The sequence below is a fragment of the Lissotriton vulgaris genome, chromosome 1_1 (assembly GCF_964263255.1).
Source record: "Lissotriton vulgaris chromosome 1_1, aLisVul1.2, whole genome shotgun sequence".
Taxonomy (NCBI): Eukaryota; Metazoa; Chordata; class Amphibia; order Caudata; family Salamandridae; genus Lissotriton; species Lissotriton vulgaris.
The window spans coordinates 511,096,433-511,116,436 of record NC_141685.1 but is presented as its reverse complement, the minus strand read 5'-3'; the positions used below and the strand labels follow the sequence as shown (position 1 = coordinate 511,116,436).

The 20,004-nt window shown below is 47.8% G+C and overlaps 1 protein-coding gene across 1 annotated transcript in view; it reads right to left on the bottom strand.

The window, feature by feature from the left end:
* Positions 1 to 20,004, bottom strand: part of MSH4 (mutS homolog 4) — a 1,592,310-nt gene that overhangs the window by 352,212 nt on the left and 1,220,094 nt on the right. The window contains exon 19 of the mRNA XM_086925563.1: positions 9,893 to 10,067. Within this exon, the coding sequence (XP_086781689.1) occupies positions 9,893 to 10,067 (175 nt within the window). The remainder of the gene's footprint in view (positions 1 to 9,892; positions 10,068 to 20,004) is intronic.

Here is a 20,004-nt window from a genome sequence, read left to right as displayed (position 1 = left end):
AATGCTTAACATTATCGCTGTTTTATGTACAACATCTCGGGTGAACGTGTACCCAAAGAAGTTGACGCTCTCCTGATAGAATAAGCATTTGGCTTTGTGCAGGGTTAGACCTCAGTCCACCAATCTTCTTAGAGTGGCTTGGAGGTGCGAGTGGTGCTCCTCGAGCGTGTTGGAGTATACAAGGATATCATCGTTGAGGTTGATCACGCCTTGCAGCCCCAACAGTGCTTCCCGGATGGCGTTTTGGAAGACCTCGGCGGCTGACAATACTCCAAAGCTGAGCCTCTTATATCTACGCAGGCCAACGTGCGTCTAGAAGGTGGTAATTAAGCATGGGCGAATTTTGCGAATCTCGCGTTCGCGAATTTTGCGGATTTGCGAACTCGCAATCCGCAAAATCCGCGAATTCCCGCGAATTTGCAGATTTTTTTTTTTTTGTGTTCGCCCGTGTTTCTGCCAGTTCGCGAGGGTTTTTACAATTTCGCAATTTGCGAACTTACCTGTCGGGTCGCAAGTTTTGCGAACTTGTTGTTTCTACGTGTCCAGCCTGTTTGGGACACTCTTCTTCATCACTGCCACTCTCTGTCACCACTGTCACTCTCTGACTACTCATGCCACCCTCTGGCCCACCCATGCCACCCTCTGTTTCATCACCACACCCTCTGGTTGTCCAGTGTACATTATTTTCGGCAAAGCAAAGCACACCTTCCCTGCCCCAAGTGACCTGAATTAATTTGGGGCTGATTAATGTGTCACAGAATATTTTTTTAGCTGGCACCTGCTTCCTTAGTGCGCCCTGATTAGTGATCTTTTGCACTTGCTAAGTGCTTTCATTGTTGCAAAATTAGTTACAACACCTGCCCTGCCCCAACTGACAATAATGAATTAGGGGCTGATTAATGGATTTTAACTTCCAGTCTGGCTCCTGCTTGTCTCCCTTAGCTGTAATTCAGGACCTTTGTGGCATATGTGTAACTATTCTGAGGTTCAGAGCAGGGTCACATAATAGTTGCAACTGCCAACTGAACTCTGGAGGGGCCCCTCAGGAAGCACTACAGGAAATGGCTACTAATGATGAGCCTGAACTTTTGAACCTGGTAAGTAGTTTCAGTTTTGCTAAGATCGTATTTCTGCAATTTAGCACTTATTCGCGGGGCGCGAAGTTGTACTGGGAAGCCGCGAACTCACGCGAACAGTGCGAGCAGTGCGAGCAAAATCCGCTGCTCGCAGATTTGCGGATTTTGCGGGAGATTCGCGAATCTCACGGATTGCGAATTTCCCGAAAATCCGCAAAATCCGCGAGCGAAACGGATTTTCCGCCCATACCTAGTGGTAATATACCGGCTCTCAGGCTCCAGTTCCAGCTGGTGGTATCCGGCGTTTAAGTCTAGTTTTGAGAATCATTTTGCTCCATTTAAGTCCACCACAATATCATCCATTGTGGGGGTGATGTGTTGCTCCCTCTTTACAGCGGTATTTGGCAGTCTCTTGTCGACACAGAGTCGAATGGCTCCTGGTTGCTTGGGTTTGGGTGCCATGACCAGCAGGGTAGGACCAGGGACCTTCTCAATTACCTCTAGTTCTTCAAGCTTTATCAGCTCCTCCTCCACTTGCGGAAATAAGTTGAAGGGCACCCGACAGTGCGGAGGGCCACCGGCCATATGGAAGGGTCGATATGAAGCTTGAACATTTTGCCTTTTAGCTTCCTCAGTTCTCTGAAGAGAGCCGGAAACTCCTCTAGCATCGCTTCCGCATGGGATTCGTGGACATGGTTCGCGAAAAAGACAAGCCCTAGGTCTTCGGCTGTGTGGCAGCTGAGTAACGTTCCCTTTTTGCCCTCAGTGATGTGGAACCTCGCCTCAGTGGAGTAACTTCCGTTTGCGATGGTAGTCTGGATGACTCCAAAGAGAGGAAGAGGGTCCATCCGCCCATAGGTATAGATCTGTGCAGTGGATGATGCAAGAGGCGGTCGCTGTGATAGTAAGGCTTACTGGTCGGAGTCCATCACATTGACTGATGCCCCAGTGTCGATGCGGGCTTTCACGTCAGTGCCTTCGATGGACATGGAAAACATGGGAGGTGGCCTTCGGCGAGTCCCCGTCCGGCTGATGTATGATGCCACGAACACCTCTTCGTGGTCCTCGTGCTCATACATTGGGCGTCGTTCTTGTGGTCAGTCATCCGGCACTGGCGGGGGGTCATCAAGGTATATTTGGCGAACACGCTGGGACATGTTTCTGGGCCTTGACGCTGTCGGTCTGAACCACCAACCGCGGGACACTCTGGCATAGTGGTTTTGCCTTCCGCAGCGAGAGCACGTTTTTCCTTTTGCCCCGCAGACAGCCGTTTTGGGGTGATCCTTGCCACAGCATCCACATGGTCCACCTGGTGGCGGTCTTGGTGCCTGGCGAGGCGTCGTGGGGCGTCTCTGTATTGCATCCACCTTTTCCTGCTTGATAGGCTGGTGCTTGGGAGCATGTGAGGCGGCGACCGGTGTATGTAAGGCAGTTTCCATTTCTTCAGCCTGGGCATCTGACAGTTTGTGGGAGCGGGCTAGAACCAGGATCTCGTCCAGCGAGATTCCAGGTTGCCGGAGGATCAGCTTCCACAGGAGCTTGGAGCCACAGCCTAGGATGGTCTGGTCTCGGATTTCATCTAGCTGGTCTGTACAGGGGCACGTGCTAGCCAGCCGGCAAAGCCACACGTAGAAAATGTTGACGGACTGGATATCGGTCTGCCACGCCCTTTTGAACTTGAACTTTTCAAAATCGTGGTTGAGCTGTGGGTCAAAGTGTCTATTGAGCGTGGCGACCACCGCCTCGTAGTCATCTTCATTTCCTGTGTTGGGGAGCGTCTCGAACAGGCCATAGATCTCTGCACCCCCATAGTAGATGAGGAATGACCGCTTAACAGTCCCATCGGTTTTGCAGGTCCCTTTGAAGTAGTGGTTGACCCAGGTCTTCCATTTTGGCGCAGCCATTGCGGGGTCCGAGGTCTCACTGAAGGGGGTAGTGGTGCAACTGCTGTGTGGGAATGTACAGGTGGTGGTGGATTGGCACCAATGACGGGATTGCGCCCTCCATCTTGCTGGGCGGCGGCACCTGCCGTCTGATTATTGCTCATTGCAGCCGGGTGGTGGTGCTTGAGCACGAGGGCGCGGCTTGTGTGCTAACGTGCGGCTCCGGGGTGTGCGCTTCAGCAGGTGTGTGCACATTGCCGGCTGTGCCGTGACTCTGTGCGTATGCAGGTGGGGGCGCCGTAGCTCTTGACACAGCTCCACGTGGTCTGATGAGCGTGAGCACGCTGGGAATAAGTTGCCCTGGTTCAGGTGCCCTGTGGCATGTTTCTTCACCCCATAGAATGAGTCCCAGTGGCGTGACCCTGCAGATTCAGGTTGCTGTCTCAGGGCAGTGAAAAGAACTGCACCCCCTCTCCCTCTTATCTTGCTTGCAGCTGCCAGTGCTTGTTTGCTTCTTGCTTCCCCTCCTTCTTCACTCCTTTTTACACCACCCTGTGGCGCTTCACACCCAGCCTTCACCCACAGGTCCAGGGGCTGGGACACAGGAGGCAGGCAGCAGGAGGGGCAGCCCAGGCGCAGGGCCTAAGTGAGAAGAGATGAGGCGGGCAGGGAGGCAGTCAGGCAGGCCACAGGGAGGCTCACTCCGCTGCAGGTGCTCGATGGGGGAGGTGGGAGAAGGCACACTCCCAGGCAGCTCTTCGCGGAGCCAGGCAGCGTGCCAAACAACCGCATCGAGGCCAGCAGAGCACTCGCACAGCAAGACTCACCCCAGCCGCCGTAGGCCGACCCCCAGCGCTGCCAGCTGAACGTGCTCCCGTTGGACAGGAAGACGCGTGGGTGGGCGCAGGTCGGGGCGGATTCACCGCAGGCTCATTCAGCAGAGGCAGAGGTCGCGGGGCACCGCAGCCTCCAGGCAGCAGACGTCGGGCCTCCAGGGGCAATGCGGGTGGGCTCTGTTGTGTCGGATGACCTACGCTCAAGGGGCATCTAACCCTGACTAGGCCTAGCACGTGGCCCTAGAATAAACTCAGCCAGACACTGGGAATAAAGTTGCTTGGTCGGTCGGCGCGTGTCTCTGAACGCCCTCTCACGTGCTCGACCTCTTTTTATTATAGGGCGGTCACATGACCAACTTGTCCGTCCCTCCGGACCTCGGGGGCGGACCCTCGGGAACACAACATTCCTCCTAAAACACGAAAAACAACAAAACCAAAAACATACTGCAAGAAATCACAAACATGGTCTGATCAAACCCATTGTCTCACTAGCATCAGGACCGATACCTTCAGCGTCTTTCAAAAGGCTAGCGCATTCAGTTCAACCATCACGTGCACATACGTAAATGAGAACAGTCTTACGTAAAGTAGTCTCTCAGCCAGCTGGAGGGGGGGGGGTTGGCACGTAGCTGGCGTTGGGACCCCCGCTGAGTCATCGGCTCTGATCCAGCCTCCACCTCGTGGCTTGGCGCCTCGTTGTCGGCCCCCTCCGGATCTGGGGCCTCATCCAGGGCCTCCGTGTCTCCGCCCACATCCTCACTAGAAACCTGCTGCTCGTCACGTGGCCTGACCTCGGGCTGAGATGTTGATTCACCAGGCGGCAACGTAGTTGCAGTTTCGGTTTCTCTGTCGCCTTGCTGGCGCCTTGGCTCACTGCTCGACGGGTGATAGAGCTTGAAGTGAGACACGTTGCGAGTCACCTTGTCTCGTCCTCGAGTGGCTGTGATGCGGGTGCCCTTCACACCACTGACTCGCCATGGTTGCCTTTCATAACTGAGTTTGAATTTGCCACCAGTGGCCCGATTTTTGATGAGCACTAGGTCACCTCTTTTGAAGTGGGGGGCCACAGCCCTACGTTTCTTGCTGATCTGGTCATAGGCAGAACGTCTCCTCATTTCTACTGTCTGTTCATTTATCAGTTCAGGTGCCCACTGGGGGTGATGGGGAATGGAGTCCGTTATTACCCGCCCTAGGAGAAGGTGTGCAGGAGCTACCCCCGTTGTGGAGTGAGGGGTCTGGCGGTAGCTACGGAGGAAAGTGAAAATGGCCATTTCTACGGACTGCCCTTTATCATGCGCAATGCGGATTACCTTGTTTAGAGTTCTCATGAACCGCTCGGCCTCCCCATTGGCCTGAGGCCACCTTGGGGTGATGCGCCGGTGACGGGTTCCTAGGGACGAGAGATAGTCCGCAAAGTCTTGACCCTGGAAGGGCGGTCCATTGTCCGTTCTGAGTTCTCTCATAGCTCCATGGGTGGCAATAATTTTCTCTATCTTGGGAATCACACAGTCGGCACTGGTACCGGTGATGATTTCGACTTCCGGGTACTTGGAGTGATCGTCTATCATCACTAGCGTGTGCCGTCCATCCGGAAGGCTGCCAAAATCCATGCTGACCCTTTCCCAGGGGCCTCGGGGCCTGGGTTCCACAATGATGGGGGCTTCGCGGGGGCTGTCGCCTGTCGTTTGGCAGGCCGTGCATGTGCGCACAACAGTTTCCACCATATCGTCCATGAGCGGGAACCACACCTTTGTCCGCAGCCGGGCCTTTGTCTTAACCATTCCCTGGTGCCCTACGTGCGCCAGCTGAACTACTCGGCTTGTCAAAGCTGTCGGGATCACCAGACGATGCCCTCGCAGGAGGCACCCAGCCGCGTCCTCGTTCAGTTCAGCCCTCACATGGTACAGACCGTCCATGATTTTCTGGGCCTCGGGTGTGAGTGCCTTCCAGCCCTCCTTGGCTTTCTGCCAGTTGGCCGTCCGGAGCAGATCTTTGGCCCGCTGTATACAGGCGTCCTGAGCCGTGGCGCTCACCACCTCTTCCAGGGATATGGGGCGCGGGCATGATCTGGCCACGACCCATCGCACATAGGCCTCCGTCTCTTCAGCTTCCTCCATTTCCTCTGGGGTGGCCGCCCGGGGGTGTCGTGATAGATAATCCGCCGGATTCTTTGCCCCTGGCTGGTACTCAATGGCACAGTTGTACTCCTGTAGTTGCAGAATCCACTTTTCAATTCTGGGGGGTGGTTTGGACGAGGTACCTGAGAACAGCGACAGCAGCGGCTTGTGGTCCGTTACTACTGTGAAAGGCTTGCCATATACATATAAGTGGAAGTGCCGGCATCCCCAATGAATCGCGATGGCTTCTTTTTCAATTTGGGAGTACCTTTGTTCTGTGTCCGTGAGGGACCGGCTGGCAAAAGCGACAGGGGCCCAGTCTATCTCGTCTCGGGCTCTCTGCATCAGGACAGCCCCCAATCCCGCCGGTCCGGCATCTACTGCAATGAGAGTGGAATGTCTGGGGTCAAAGAACGCCAGCGTGGTGTTGCTGGACAGCGCACTCTTGATATTTTGGAATGCCCTTTCCTGCTCCGGTCCCCAGTTCCATGGCGTGGAGTCTTTGGTTAGATCACGTAGAGGGAGGGTCAGGTTGGCTAGGTCTCTTATGACGCGACCACAGTAATTCACCATCCCGAGGAAGCTTCGGACTTCCGTGACAGTCGTGGGCGGAGGTGCATCTTTGATGTCCTTGACCTTGTCCGGATCAGGATTGACGCCATCGGCCGAGAACACGTAGCCAAAGAACCCCAGCTTGGTCTGAAGAAACTCGCATTTGTCTCGATGCAGAGTGAGTCCAGCGCTGCGGAGCCTGCGGAACACCTGTGCCAAGCGTTGGTTGTGCTCGGGAATTGTCCTTGCGTGCACCATGATATCGTCACTGACATTGATCACCCCCGGTATGCCAGTAATGAGCTCTTGGATGACATTCTGGAACACCTCGGCAGCACTGGATATCCCGAAGCTCAGCCTGGTGTACCTGCGCAGTCCGATGTGAGTGGAGAATGTCGTAATGTTCCGGGATTCTTTATCCAGCACGAGCTGATGGTACCCCGCCCTGAGGTCCAACTTGGAAAACCACCGGGCCCCGGCCATCTCTCCGATTAGGTCATCGATCGTGGGGGTGATATGTCGTTCCCTTTTGATGGCCGCATTGGGGAGGCGCATGTCCACACATATACGGACCGCTCCCGGCTGCTTGGGTTTCCGGGTGACCACGATGGGCGATACCCAGGGGGTGGGGCCGGACACCTTTTCAATGATGCCCGCGGCTTCCAGCTTCTGTAGTTCTTCCTCAACCAGTGGCCTCAAATGAAACGCGACCCGCCGGTGTCGCAGGGCCACCGGTTGGACAGTGGGGTCCACATGCAGGTGTATTTCCCGACCCTTGAAGCGGCCGATCCCTTCGAACAGGTCCGAAAAGTCTGCAATCAGTTGCTGCACTGATTCCTCGTGCACCCCAAACGCAAAAGAGACCACTCCCAGGTCTTCTGCCGTCCGGCAACTCAGGAGCATGCCTTGGCCTTCCTCCGACACGAAGATGTTGGCACGCGTGAGCTTGTCTCCGTGTCGGATTGCTGCTTTGAACTTTCCTCGAATGCGGAGGGGCACGTCTTGGCCATAGGCAAAAACGGTGATCGGAGTGGAGCGGAGGCTGGGTGGAGTAGCCATGTCTCCGTAGAGGGACGCACTCATCAGATTTATTGAGGCGCCCGTGTCCACCGTTGCCATGATGTCCTGATCAGCTACTTGTATGGCACACTGTGGTAGTGTCCTTGTGCGTCGGGTGGCCGTGCCGATCATGTGCACCTTGTGTACAGACCGCTCCTCCTCGTCGTCGTCCATATCACTGTTGCTGGGTCCTCCTTCCGCGCCTTCAGGCTCCGCCACCGCGTGTACTGTCTGGCGGGGCTTGCTGAACTTTTTGGACCGACACACCTTTTCAAAATGGTTCATCTTTCCGCACCCGGAGCATATCTTGCCCCGTGCTGGACATTCTGGCGCCGGGTGTCTCGGGCCTCCACAGTAACCACATGATTGCGCCGAAGCTCCGCCCTGCGGAGTTGTTGTTCGCTTCACCCATTTGGGCTGTGGGCGGACCTGCAGTTTGTTCACCGGTTCCACTTTCATGTTGGCCTGCAGAGCTGCTTCCATGTGGGCTGCCCTGGCCTTGGACAGCTCCTTCGTGCGGCCCAGCGTGAGAATGTCTGGGAGGGGTTTTCCCGACTCCTCCAGAATTCTCTCGCGCAGTTTAGCAGAAGCACAACCCTGAATGATCTGGCCTCTGATTTCCTCCGTGACATCCTGAAATCCACACGTTAGTGCCAGTTTCTTCAACCGAGAGTGATAGGCGTCCAGCGATTCCTCTGGCAGTTGCCGCGCTTGTCTGAAAATAAACCGTTCATAGTCTTGGTTGGCCATGGGTTCAAAGTGCGCATTGAGTGCGTTTATGAGCGTGTGGTGGGTTTTGGGAGTTGCTTCCGTAAGGGTGCGGGCGATGGAATGAATGTCCTTGCCACCAAGATGGAGGATCATGGCACGCTTCTGCTCCTTATGGACCTTGGTGGCCTCAAAGAATATGAAGAGCCTGTCCACCCATTCTTTCCACTTCGGTGCGAGAGTGGACGGCGCACCTTCCACCACAAACGGCTCAATGGGCGGAATGTTAGCCATCGCTTTGGACGCCCGGGAGGATGTCCGTGGGCAGCCGGGATGTCATCCAGCGGCAGCCGGAGCGCCGGACGCACCTCGCGCGACCAATCAGACTCCTGTGCGCCGCAGAGAGATGCAGGCCAGCGCTGCTCACCTGAAGAGAGCCAGGGGTCAGAGTATTTCCTCCAGGCAGGCAGAGCGGGGGGGGTGTGTGGTGGCAAGGCACGAGCACCGCGGACACGTGGTAGTGCCCGCAGCCGCCCCACCCCAAGAGTGACACACACACGCACCCCGAGCGGGGGATCGATCACCACCCTCGTCGCCAATTGTTGTGTCGGATGACCTACGCTCAAGGGGCATCTAACCCTGACTAGGCCTAGCACGTGGCCCTAGAATAAACTCAGCCAGACACTGGGAATAAAGTTGCTTGGTCGGTCGGCGCGTGTCTCTGAACGCCCTCTCACGTGCTCGACCTCTTTTTATTATAGGGCGGTCACATGACCAACTTGTCTGTCCCTCCGGACCTCGGGGGCGGACCCTCGGGAACACAACAGGCTCCGCAGATGTCACGTGACAGCCGAGGAGCAGGGCAGAGGCAGGTGGGCACCGCGCGCTCCTGACTGAAGAGCAGCAGGTTGGCAGGCACGCATGGGATGCGACCGGCCTCATCACCAATGTAACGCTGCGGGGCCTAGGCATTCTAGGCCGCAGCAGCGCAGGAAAATATACACAAGAGACGTCAGGTTAGCTCTTGGGGCCGGAAGACCCCGAGCCGTCTCCGGCCCCTTTATGTATGCCCTCGGGACGAGTCTCCCTTGAGGAGAGTGGGGATGCATGTGAAGATGCAACAATGTAGTAGAGGGCCCGGATGGCTCTCTACAAGTTCTAGTATTATCACCCTCTTATCAATCACATGAGTGTTTAAAGTTGTCATAACACAGAACCACCTCGGGACTATTATCCTTTATTGTACTGAAAGAACAAAGGAAGGAACCTCACAGCTTTTAGACGGAATTGAGCGCTTCTAGCAGAGAGGTAGCTAGGATCCTAATTAATTCTAGTGCTCTGCTTATTATCTTTCTGCACTTCTGAGCTTGAGTGTGGGAATTTCTTTTAGCTGTCTGTGCTACATGAATTTATTTCGCTGCTTTAATCCATCTTCCTATTATAGGTAACATGCAAGATGTGCAGACAGGTAAGGAAGATTCCTGTATAATATCCAGCGTTTTTAGAACTGATTTTACATAAGGTAGCTAACAATGTACATAATAAAATTGAAGCTCTGATCCTCTAGACGTTTTCGGCAGGCAGCTAAAACAGTAACAGCAAGCTTTACAACAATAAACAAAGCAAGAAAATAAATAAATAAATAATGCACCGCACATTACCGTAGTTTTTCTCCTCCGTGTGACCTCTGGATAGCACATAAGTATAAGAAATACTTTCCTTGGCCCCTGTGCTGCTTCTTACGTGTTGCACTTCAAAATGGTTGTTTTCAACATTAGGATATAAAGCATCCATGTGGCATAGCTCCAAGAAGTGGGTAGCAAACAGTGTAAATGCCTACATTTAGAAAATAAAACAGGATTGTTATGTGATTTTTAAGAAAAAGTATTTCAAAATGTCTTGTGAACTGAAATAATAAACTTTTCAACGAAAAAGCAACATGCAGCTGCTGCCTATTTGATTATTTCTTCTGTAACAACGGCAATGTTTTAGAAAGGTCCCACAACAAAAATTTGCAAAATGATAGTTAGGCTAAGGCATGCCAAGTAAAAATTCTAAAAACAGAGGGATGCAAGGCACATCCTCGATAAACCAAACACATTTACCATTTACGCTTATTTTTTAGGACATTAAATATACTATTCAAAACATGATTCTTTATCATTTCCAAAACTGCTCGCATTACAAGCATAGGCAAAGCCAAGAGACCTATCTGGTCATATAACGCTTTGTCATCTTCAGTATGAACCACCAAGGCCCAGGCCAAGCCCTGCATAAAAGGAGTAAGAGTCTAAGATCGCAATGTGAATTGGTCAGGTATTTAACCTAACATGGTAACAGAACGAACAGAAATAGTGTAAAAGAATAATTATCATATTAAACAAGGCTTAGCAATGTAAGATTGGAGTACGTTGTAGACTAGTGAAATCTGACGCAAAACAAGGTCTTGAGATAAACAACTTACTAAGAAATACTAAAGTAAAAGCCACATTCCTGGTACACATTTAACCAGGGAACTGGTGTGACTTACTATGCGGTTTGTGGTGTATAACATCAAGCAGATCGACGAAGCACTGTCCCTTGCTGTCTGGCTTCACCCTCTGGCACCACAATCACCATGTCTCAGTGCCGACACTGGTTGAAACTGAGGAATGTATTGTCCTGATTATTGGGAATAAGCCAACTAACCCACTATAAGCTCATTGCTTGAGTTCGCAGAAAGGACTCACTGTAATATTGGAGTAAGCCCATAGGTCGGCCACTGCTTCGGTGGAAAAAACAAAAGGGTGAATAACCCTGCAGGCCTGACTAGTTTGAAAGCAATGGGGAGAAGTTAAAATGGGGAATAACCCAGAAAACGCAGGGGATGAAAACCTTATGATTGTGAATTATGGGATGTTAATGAAAAGCGGCGGGATGTTCTGTGACAGAGCAGAAAATGAGCAAGAAAGCAGGGATGAAGGGGAACCAAGTGGGGAGGCATGGAGTGATAAGCTAAGGAAGCAATGATGGTTGTGAGAGTGGGGAAAAGAAAGCAGCATCAGGAGAGGCTGGGAACAGAGGAAGGGATCAAAGCCAGTGTGTGAGGGCGATGAATCTTACTAAAGCAACTGCCACAAAGCATGTCGGGGTGAACCACACAAATTGGGCCTGATGTAGGCGGCTCATTACCGGTCGGTAAACCGAAATTCGGTACATTTCAGGCTTACCGACCAGTATTGAGCCATTTGCTATGTCGGTGAAGATTCGGTAAATACCGAATCGGTATTTACCGATTCTGTATTTACCGAATCATTATTTACCGATTCGGTATTTACCTAATCCGTAAATGGCATGTAGGAAGCACATTCAAGAGTGCTTATGTGCTTTAAGGATTCGTTATTTACCACCAACTATAAGTTGGTGGTAAATACCGAATGTCTTTAAAAATGCAAATCTGTGCATTTTCCACTGTGCCATGTGGCAGACATACATGCCCTTAGTGCACACAAGCACGATTCAGGGGTGCAACAGGGTGTCAAAGTGACACCCTGCCACCCTTCAATGTGTTCCCCCTTTTACCAAATCGGTATTTACCGATTCGGTAATTCACATTCATTCCTAAGGGCCTCCAGGCCCATAGGAATGAATGGGAATTACTGAATCGGTAAATACCGATTCGGTATTTACTGAATCTTACCGATTCGGTAATACTTACCGAATAAAACCTACATCCCATTTACCGATTCTAAAATACTGAATCTGTAAAATTCGGTATTTTAGAATCGGTAAATCTTCATTACCTGCCCAAAGTCACTAAATTACCCAGTTCTTTACCCTCTGGCAACTTGGCACAAAAGCAGTCTTAACTTAGAGGCAATGTGTAAAGTATTTATGCAGCACACAAACAACAATAAAGTGAAAACAATCCAAAAGAAAATTCCCACACCAATTTACAAGAATAGAGTAATATTTAATAAATTATTTGATCCCAATACATCAAAAATTCAATCAGTAGAACTGGAGATATGCAATTTTAAAGATGTAGCTACAAGTAGTGCCAAAAATGCAAAGCGCAAACTGAGGGTATCTGATCATGCTGAACTGGGACAAAGTAAAAATTTCAGGCCATCCATGATGGACCCCAGACCAGGCATAGGACCAAGTTTTCTCCGCTGAGGAATGTACATTGTGTGGTCTGCTGGGCGTTGCTTTGCGTTTTCTGGCGTTGATTTCCAAGAAACGGTTTCATGAGGCTTTAGGGTGCTTGGTGTTGCTCTGTTCGATGAACTATGTGGCAAGGGTTGTAGGGCTCTGAGTTGCTCGGTGTGGATGCTGACAAGGCTGGCAGCTGTGTGGCAAGGATTTGCAGGTCTTCATGCTGCTTTGCGTTGCTGTATGCCCATGGGTCCCGGCTCACTATGCCACTAGAACCAAGCTGTACCTTGCTAAAGAGCCCTAACTGGGGCAAAACAGGCCCTGGGTTGCTTGTGTTCTGGTTCAGGGAGGACCTGGCCTGGCAGTTCGTGCTAGACTGTTACCATGAGGAGCAGGGTCAAGACTAATTTTGCATAAGGATGTGTCCAAACTGAGGTGGCATTATGGGCAAAAAACAATGGATTGGGATGCAGCCCAAATGATTGTCAGTGGCTGAGATTAATTCAAGCATTATATACATCACCATGTTCTTTTTCTATTTGATGCCTTAAGTAAGCCCAGTATGCCTAGATGTGGATCCCATCCAAGCTATACTTGGCTGAAGAGCCCTTGCTGGGGCGAAACTGGTACTAGGTTGCTTGTGTACTGGTTCAGGCAAGACCTGACCTGGCTTTTTGGGACGGTCTGTTACCATGAGGATCAGGGTCAGGACTGATTTTGCATATGGCTGTGTCCAAACTGAGGTGGCATGATGGGCATAAAACAATGGATTGCGATGCGACCTGAGTGATTGCCAGTGGTGGAGGTTAATTCAAGTATTCCACCCTTCACCTTGTTGTTTTTGCCTTTGACGGCCTACGTGTGTCAGGTATGCTCAAAAGTGGGTCCTGAGCTCGCTGTGCCACTAGAACCAAGCTATACCTGACAAACGGCCCTAACTAGGGCAAAACCGCTCCTAGGTTGCATGTGTTCCCGTTCAGGGAGGACCTGGCCTGACAGTTCCGGCTGGACTGTTCCCATGGTAAGCAGGGTCAAAACTGAGTTTGCATATGGCTGTGCCCAAACTGAGGTGGCATGGGGAGCGAAAAACAATGTATTGGAATGTGTCCCCTAGCGATTGCCAATGGCTGAGATTAATTCCATCTATCAGCTTGTTCTTTTCGTAGATGTACGTGGTTGGCACTTTGATCTGGTTGGGGCTAGTTTTTACTAAAAACTTAAAAAATTCATAACTCTGGTTCTACTGATTGGATTTTTGTGGTACTAAATAATTTACTAAAATGTTCTCTATTTTTCTAAAGTGCTATGGGATTGTTCTTGTGTTGTGTTTTCACACTATTACTGTTTGTGTGCTGCAGAAACACTTCCCTCATGGCCTCTCAGTTTAGCATGACTGCTCACATTACATCTCAGTCAACCGACAACCCAATTTCTCACAAACACCCACCACTAAATGAAATGAAATTGCACCAGAAGAATAAACATAGTAGAAACATATTCCCATTTGTTTAATGTATGATAACACTATCCTCTGACATTCTTGTAACTACATTTAGTTTAAAATAAATGTATCTTGACAGAAAAGCCAGATGAATAATATTTGTAAATACAGTAACAGGCATCATATCAATAACTTAGAAGAAATACTACGTCTTAAAATTCAAGTTAAACTACAATGCCAGTTAAAAACTTGGAATCCAATGCATATTTGTAATGATAATAGCTCACATGTATAACAAAAAAGTTGATGTGCATGTGCGAGAGTAAGATAAATCAATAAAGTGCAACAGTGATTGCTGGTGGAAGCACAATAAAAGATATAAGAGGGGCAAAAATAACACAATTTGCAAAAGTAAGTACAGCAAAGTGTCTTATGCTACCACACTGGTAGTAGCAATTATTACTCAGAATGTGTGTCTCCTTCAAAGGCCCACTACCAGGGCATCAGGGAGGAGCCATGCTTCACTAAGACACACACCTATATCCACTTTTTGCCATGTGGGTAATTCATACCACATGTATAAGGCATGATCTCAAAAATGGGCTTGTTCAATTAATAAAACTCTTGTGGGCTGGCCCAGATTAAAAAAAGCAAGAACACATAGCTACAGGAGCTGAGTTCAAAAATGCCATGCATCCATCCTGCACTGTGATAACCCTGTGTCTATAAACCAGTAATTCAAAAGATTCATTGAGATCATAAATAAGCCCAACAAGGACAAAAGGCGAATATAAAAAAAACAAGGATTGTGATCATATATAAGTAATCAGGTGTAATCCTAAAGTGAAGTCCCTGATAATCTCCCTAATGGGTGTTCAAGATGACTGTTTCACCGCTTTATCTTCATTTCATCTCCATGAGAAATCACCCCAGGACGTACAGGTTAAAATTGATGCTCCGAAGAGACTCCGATTAAGATTATAGATGTGTGTTCCTCAAAAACGGTGCTACATTTACTAGCATAGTAACAGGAAAGTATAGCATAAAGCTAACAAGTTAAACAATAAGTAATAGATCAAGACAAAAAAGGCATAAGCACAACACACAATTTGACAAAACTTCAGGCAGGGGTTATCAAGGAAAAGTTACCCCTTGATCCCTGTTCAGGCCCATTGGAGGTTGTGTGTGTATATTAATTATATAGAGCCATATGTATGAAACTTTGGTTTTGCGATTCTCAAATAGCGATTTTTAGAGAATCGCTATTTGCGAATTTGCAAATAATTTTGTAAATTCTTCATATTCCTTAATTGTGAATTGCAAATTGCAATTCGCAATTAAGGAATACCTCCCCATTCATTCCTATGGGCCTAAAGGCCCATAGGAATGATTGGGAAGACATTCTAAATTTGAGATTCTCAATTAGAGAATCCCACATTGAGAATGCCATTTCAAGGGTGTCAAAACGACACCCTGTTGTACCCCTGAAATGTACATGTGTGTACAAAATAAAAGCATTTTTCAAAGAAATCACAAATTACCACCAACTTGAAGTTGGTGGTAATTTGCGATTCCTTAGGGTCAAATTGCACTTTTTGTGTGCTTCTTACATTGCAATAGCAATTTGCGATTCCTTATATGCAATTGCAAAATAAGGAATCACAATTTTTGCGTTTCCTTATTTTGGGAGGCAGTTTTGCTTTCATACATACCATGGGGCCAAATTGCGATCACAAACGCCGAAATTCTGTGCATTTCAGCATTTGCGATCGCAATTTGGAATGATACATATGGCCCATAGTTTGCCTCCAGTCACAATAAAGGTAAATTTAGAACAATCCCTGTTGTGCTCAAAGTCAAGGTCCCTTGCTACCAGTAGATGGTATCCATATGGTTAATGGCTCTAATATATTCAAGACTGCATTTTTTATGGTAAACATATTTTTTGCCACAGGGGCAGTTCAAAACATAGACACAATATTCAGAGGAACAAGTCAAAAATGTATCAATCTCTCTTTTATTTCCAGTGGGCATGGTATATTCTTTAACATTTACACAATTTCCATAGGCTTTGCATTTCCCACCAATACTGAAACCCCTAAGTTATGGTAGCCAATAACCAATTGATTTATTTTGTGAAAATTAACTATGTGTCAGGACATCACCTAAGGATCACATATTTCTATAAGTGGTAGATGGTTTGATTCTTAACTCTGGGTCTATGACATTGCATTTTTCCAAGGCATCCCAGTGTTTATTTAATATAGAGCTCACCTTTTAGGATTCCCTATGAAAGGTGGTGAACAGTCAAATGGGGTGGCTAGCACTTATGTCATCTCTCCTGGGTTTGGAGAAGATGCTCTCTATGACCACATCAGCCTTAAAGCTTGCAGTTCTGAGTGATTTATTTTAATATCTTCTTTTTAAAGCCTTTTCAAAATATAATCTTTCTCTTTCTGAAATGCCGCCTCTAACCAGTGTGGCTCACTAGTTAGAGGCGGCAGACCCGAGAGCAGAGGACGGCCCGGGACCAGGGTTCGATTCCCGGCACGGCAAGTTTCTGGACCAGGGTCAGCGGACTCGATAATTCTCTCGCCTCGGTGCCCACTCTGATCAGCGATCACACTCGGCAACTCTGGGCATTAGCTTGCCTCATCTTCACTAACGGCCCCACCAGACTGCCGGGGATGCCTGGTCTCACCCTGGAGATACCCATTAAGGGACCAGCTCTCAGGGAAGCCAGGAAGGGTTTCGCAGCGGTCGAAGCGCCTTGGGACCCTCCGGGTAAGTAGCGCGCTATATAAATGCCTATACATACATACATACATACATACATATTGCGGATCCGATTAGTCCTTAGCATCTCACCGTAGGGGATTCTAATGACCAAAGTCCCTATGAAAGGTGGTGATCAGTGAAATGGGGTGGCTAGCACGTATGTCATCTCTCCTGGGTTTTTAGAAGATGCTCTCTATGAACACATCAGCCTTAAAGCTTGCAGTTCTGAGTGATTTATTTTAATATCCTCTTTTTACAGCCTTTTCAAAATATCATCTTTCTCTTTCTGAAATGCTGCATTTGTATTGCGGATCCGATTAGTACTTAGCATCTCACCGTAGGGGATGCTAATGACCAAAGTTCTCGGAAGATAGCAGTTTCCTTTCCAAAAACACAAGTCCTGTCTGCGCCTTTCTCGATTTAAATGTTAACATCCAAAAACTCAGTTTCTGTGGTGCTCATCTTTGATGAGAATGTACTCATTGCCATTCAGAATTTCCACAAATCTTTTAGACCTTCTCAGTTGAACCATCTCAATTAAAAAACAGATTATCAATGTACTTCATCCAGAAAAGGTGGAAATATGTCAAGGACCTTTGAGTATATATATATAACATGAAAGTTGAATCTAACTTTGAAATGCAGTACTGGATTAAAGACCAATATGAGTGAAAATGCATAGCTACACTATGTTATGACGAGGTCTGACTACAGAATATGAGGTTAAGGTTTCAATAGTAATATTGATCCTTAGGAGGAGATTAATTAGCATATTGTGCACATATTTATTGTAGATAAGTAATTGACATTTGCTTCAATTTGCACATTTTGCAATATTTGCACATGTTATTAGAATTGTCAATGATGTATATATATGATGAATTATGCACTTGCACTTTATCCTATGTATTTCTCCTTTTCCCTCATATTCACAATCGTAAGCAAACTTGTCATTTTCATGTATTTTACAGTGATTGTTATTGCCATTAATAATTCACTCATACTGGTATCCGTATATATATCTATGATGTTGATTTCTACTAAAGGTATTTTACTATCATGTAATTTATTTCACAAAAAATCAAAGCTACCATTCAGTAGCTGGAAGTACATTTTCCATGTCCATGCTAATGATATTCACAGGTGATACTCATTATTTATCGTCACTAGCACTTTAAAAGGGCTGTCCTACTATCAAAACGTTGTCATGTGAACAAGGCTCCGTTGAGCCGAAACGTCTTTGACAGTACCTCTGCAATAAAAAGAAAAGCAAGAGCCCATTTGGTCCGTGTCCGAGTTTCCTTTGCTGGCTGGCGAGACTCGTTGCAGCGCAAATACGAAAGCGGTATTCCTGATATATATATATATATATATATATATATATATATATATATATATATATATATATATATATATATATATATATATATATATATATATATATATATATATATATATATATATATATATATATATATATATATATATATATATATATATATATATATATATATATATATTTCCCACATTGCTTCAGCAAATTGAGGCCACACACCAACTGCAGGTCAAAAGAACATCTTTATTTTCCAGAAACAGGCAGCTTCCGATTCCGTCTTGGAAACCCTCGGCCTGACGCGTTTCAGAGTCTCTTAACTCTTTCCTCAGAGGCCATCAGTGCATATGGTGAGTTTGCTTGCACACTACAAGGAATGCTGCATGCTTTTAAAGTCTTTCATATTGGCCTCCGGTGTGCCTCATTATTAGGGCTCCCGGTTTTATGGTATCTATTTTTTTGCCATTTCCGTCTGTATTTATCCATATTTATTTTTTGTGCATTTTTTCTGTATTTATCCACATTTATTTTGCCACAAGCAAAAGACGAAGCTACAGCTAGTATTTTTCCACATTTATTTAAATTGACAATGCACACCCGCGCCCGGTTGTTATTGGTCAAAACAATACATTCAATCGAAAACTTTGCCATTGTAGTACAAACACATGTGCATTTCAAGAGAATTTGCAGACATTGAGGCTCTTTCTGGTTTGTTAATGAAATCACTACAGCAATCTAAATTGTATCCACTGTGCGAAACAGCCAACCGGCTCTCAGTATTGTATTATCGAATGAAACTGCTGATACTGCCGCTAGGGCTTGATAAGATTCTTTGAAATAAACACTGTTGTAATACTGAACTAAATGAAGGCCAGAAGCAGCATTTAAAATCAATTCACAGTGACAAACACTGTATGAATGCGAGACCTGCTGCAGGGTGAGGATTGAGTACATGTTTAAAAACTTCACTATACAGTTGATTCACAAAAAAGCGAATGCATTGTGCACACAAGAAGGCAAACATCGCCAGCGCTGCTAACATCATCTTGTAAAAATCTTATGACAGAAATATCAGGCTAATAATTTCAGCGGCTCAATCTGTCACCCCACCTGTCTTTGTTGTGTGTGTGCTGAGTGCCACAGGGTGCCTTAGTTTATCGCGATGGTGGAGGGAAAGGGCCGCCGTTGCACCATTCCACGATTAATGGGCTTCTTAGCATGAGGTTAATTGCTCTTTGTCCCCCCCCCCAGCCCCAGACAATTGTGCGATCTGCATAGCCACAATTCTCCGTTCCAACGGAAACGAGCCAGCCAGAGCGAGAGGCACCCAGGGTGCACAAGTCCTGGTCCTGAAAGTGCTCTGTATTCATGCTAAATCGGTAACCAATTAAGAGTGAAATATCAGCTAATAATTTCAGTGGCTCTGTCACCCCAGCTGTCTTTTTTTGTTGTTGTGTGTGTGCTCAATGCCACAGGGTGCCTTAGTTTATCGCGGTGGTGGAGGGACAAGGCCCGCCGTTGCGCCATTCCACGATTGATGGCCTACTTAGCATGTTAATCCTAAATAGGCCATAAATCGTGGAATGGCGCGACGGCGGGCCCTTTCCCTCCACCACCGTGATAAACTAAGGCACCCTGTGGCATTCAGCACAGACAGGGATTTCAAAATAAACAAAAGTCCCCACCTCCCCCTCATGATGACGGAAGACGATCCTCTGCTGATGCTGGGGCATGGGGGGGCAGGGGAAAGCCTCTTACCTTGCCTGAACAAACGGCAGCGGGGTGGTGCAGAGGTTGAGTGGCGGAGCCCTGGAGATGTGCCGATTTGTCCACACGAGGGCGCCAAAAGACCTATTTGAAGGGATTTAAAATGAATGCAGGCAGCGGCAGTGCGGCAACATTTGCCAGTGTTTTGCCGTTTCTATATATAAATACAGACAAAGGAAATATAGATTTCCGTCTGTATTTATATGTAAATATCCGTAAAAACGGAAAACCGGGAGCCCTACTCATTATCAATTAAGTTTTCCAGTGCACGCTGGTCCATGTAGTTTGTTTAAGGCATAGTATCACCCTCCAGTGGG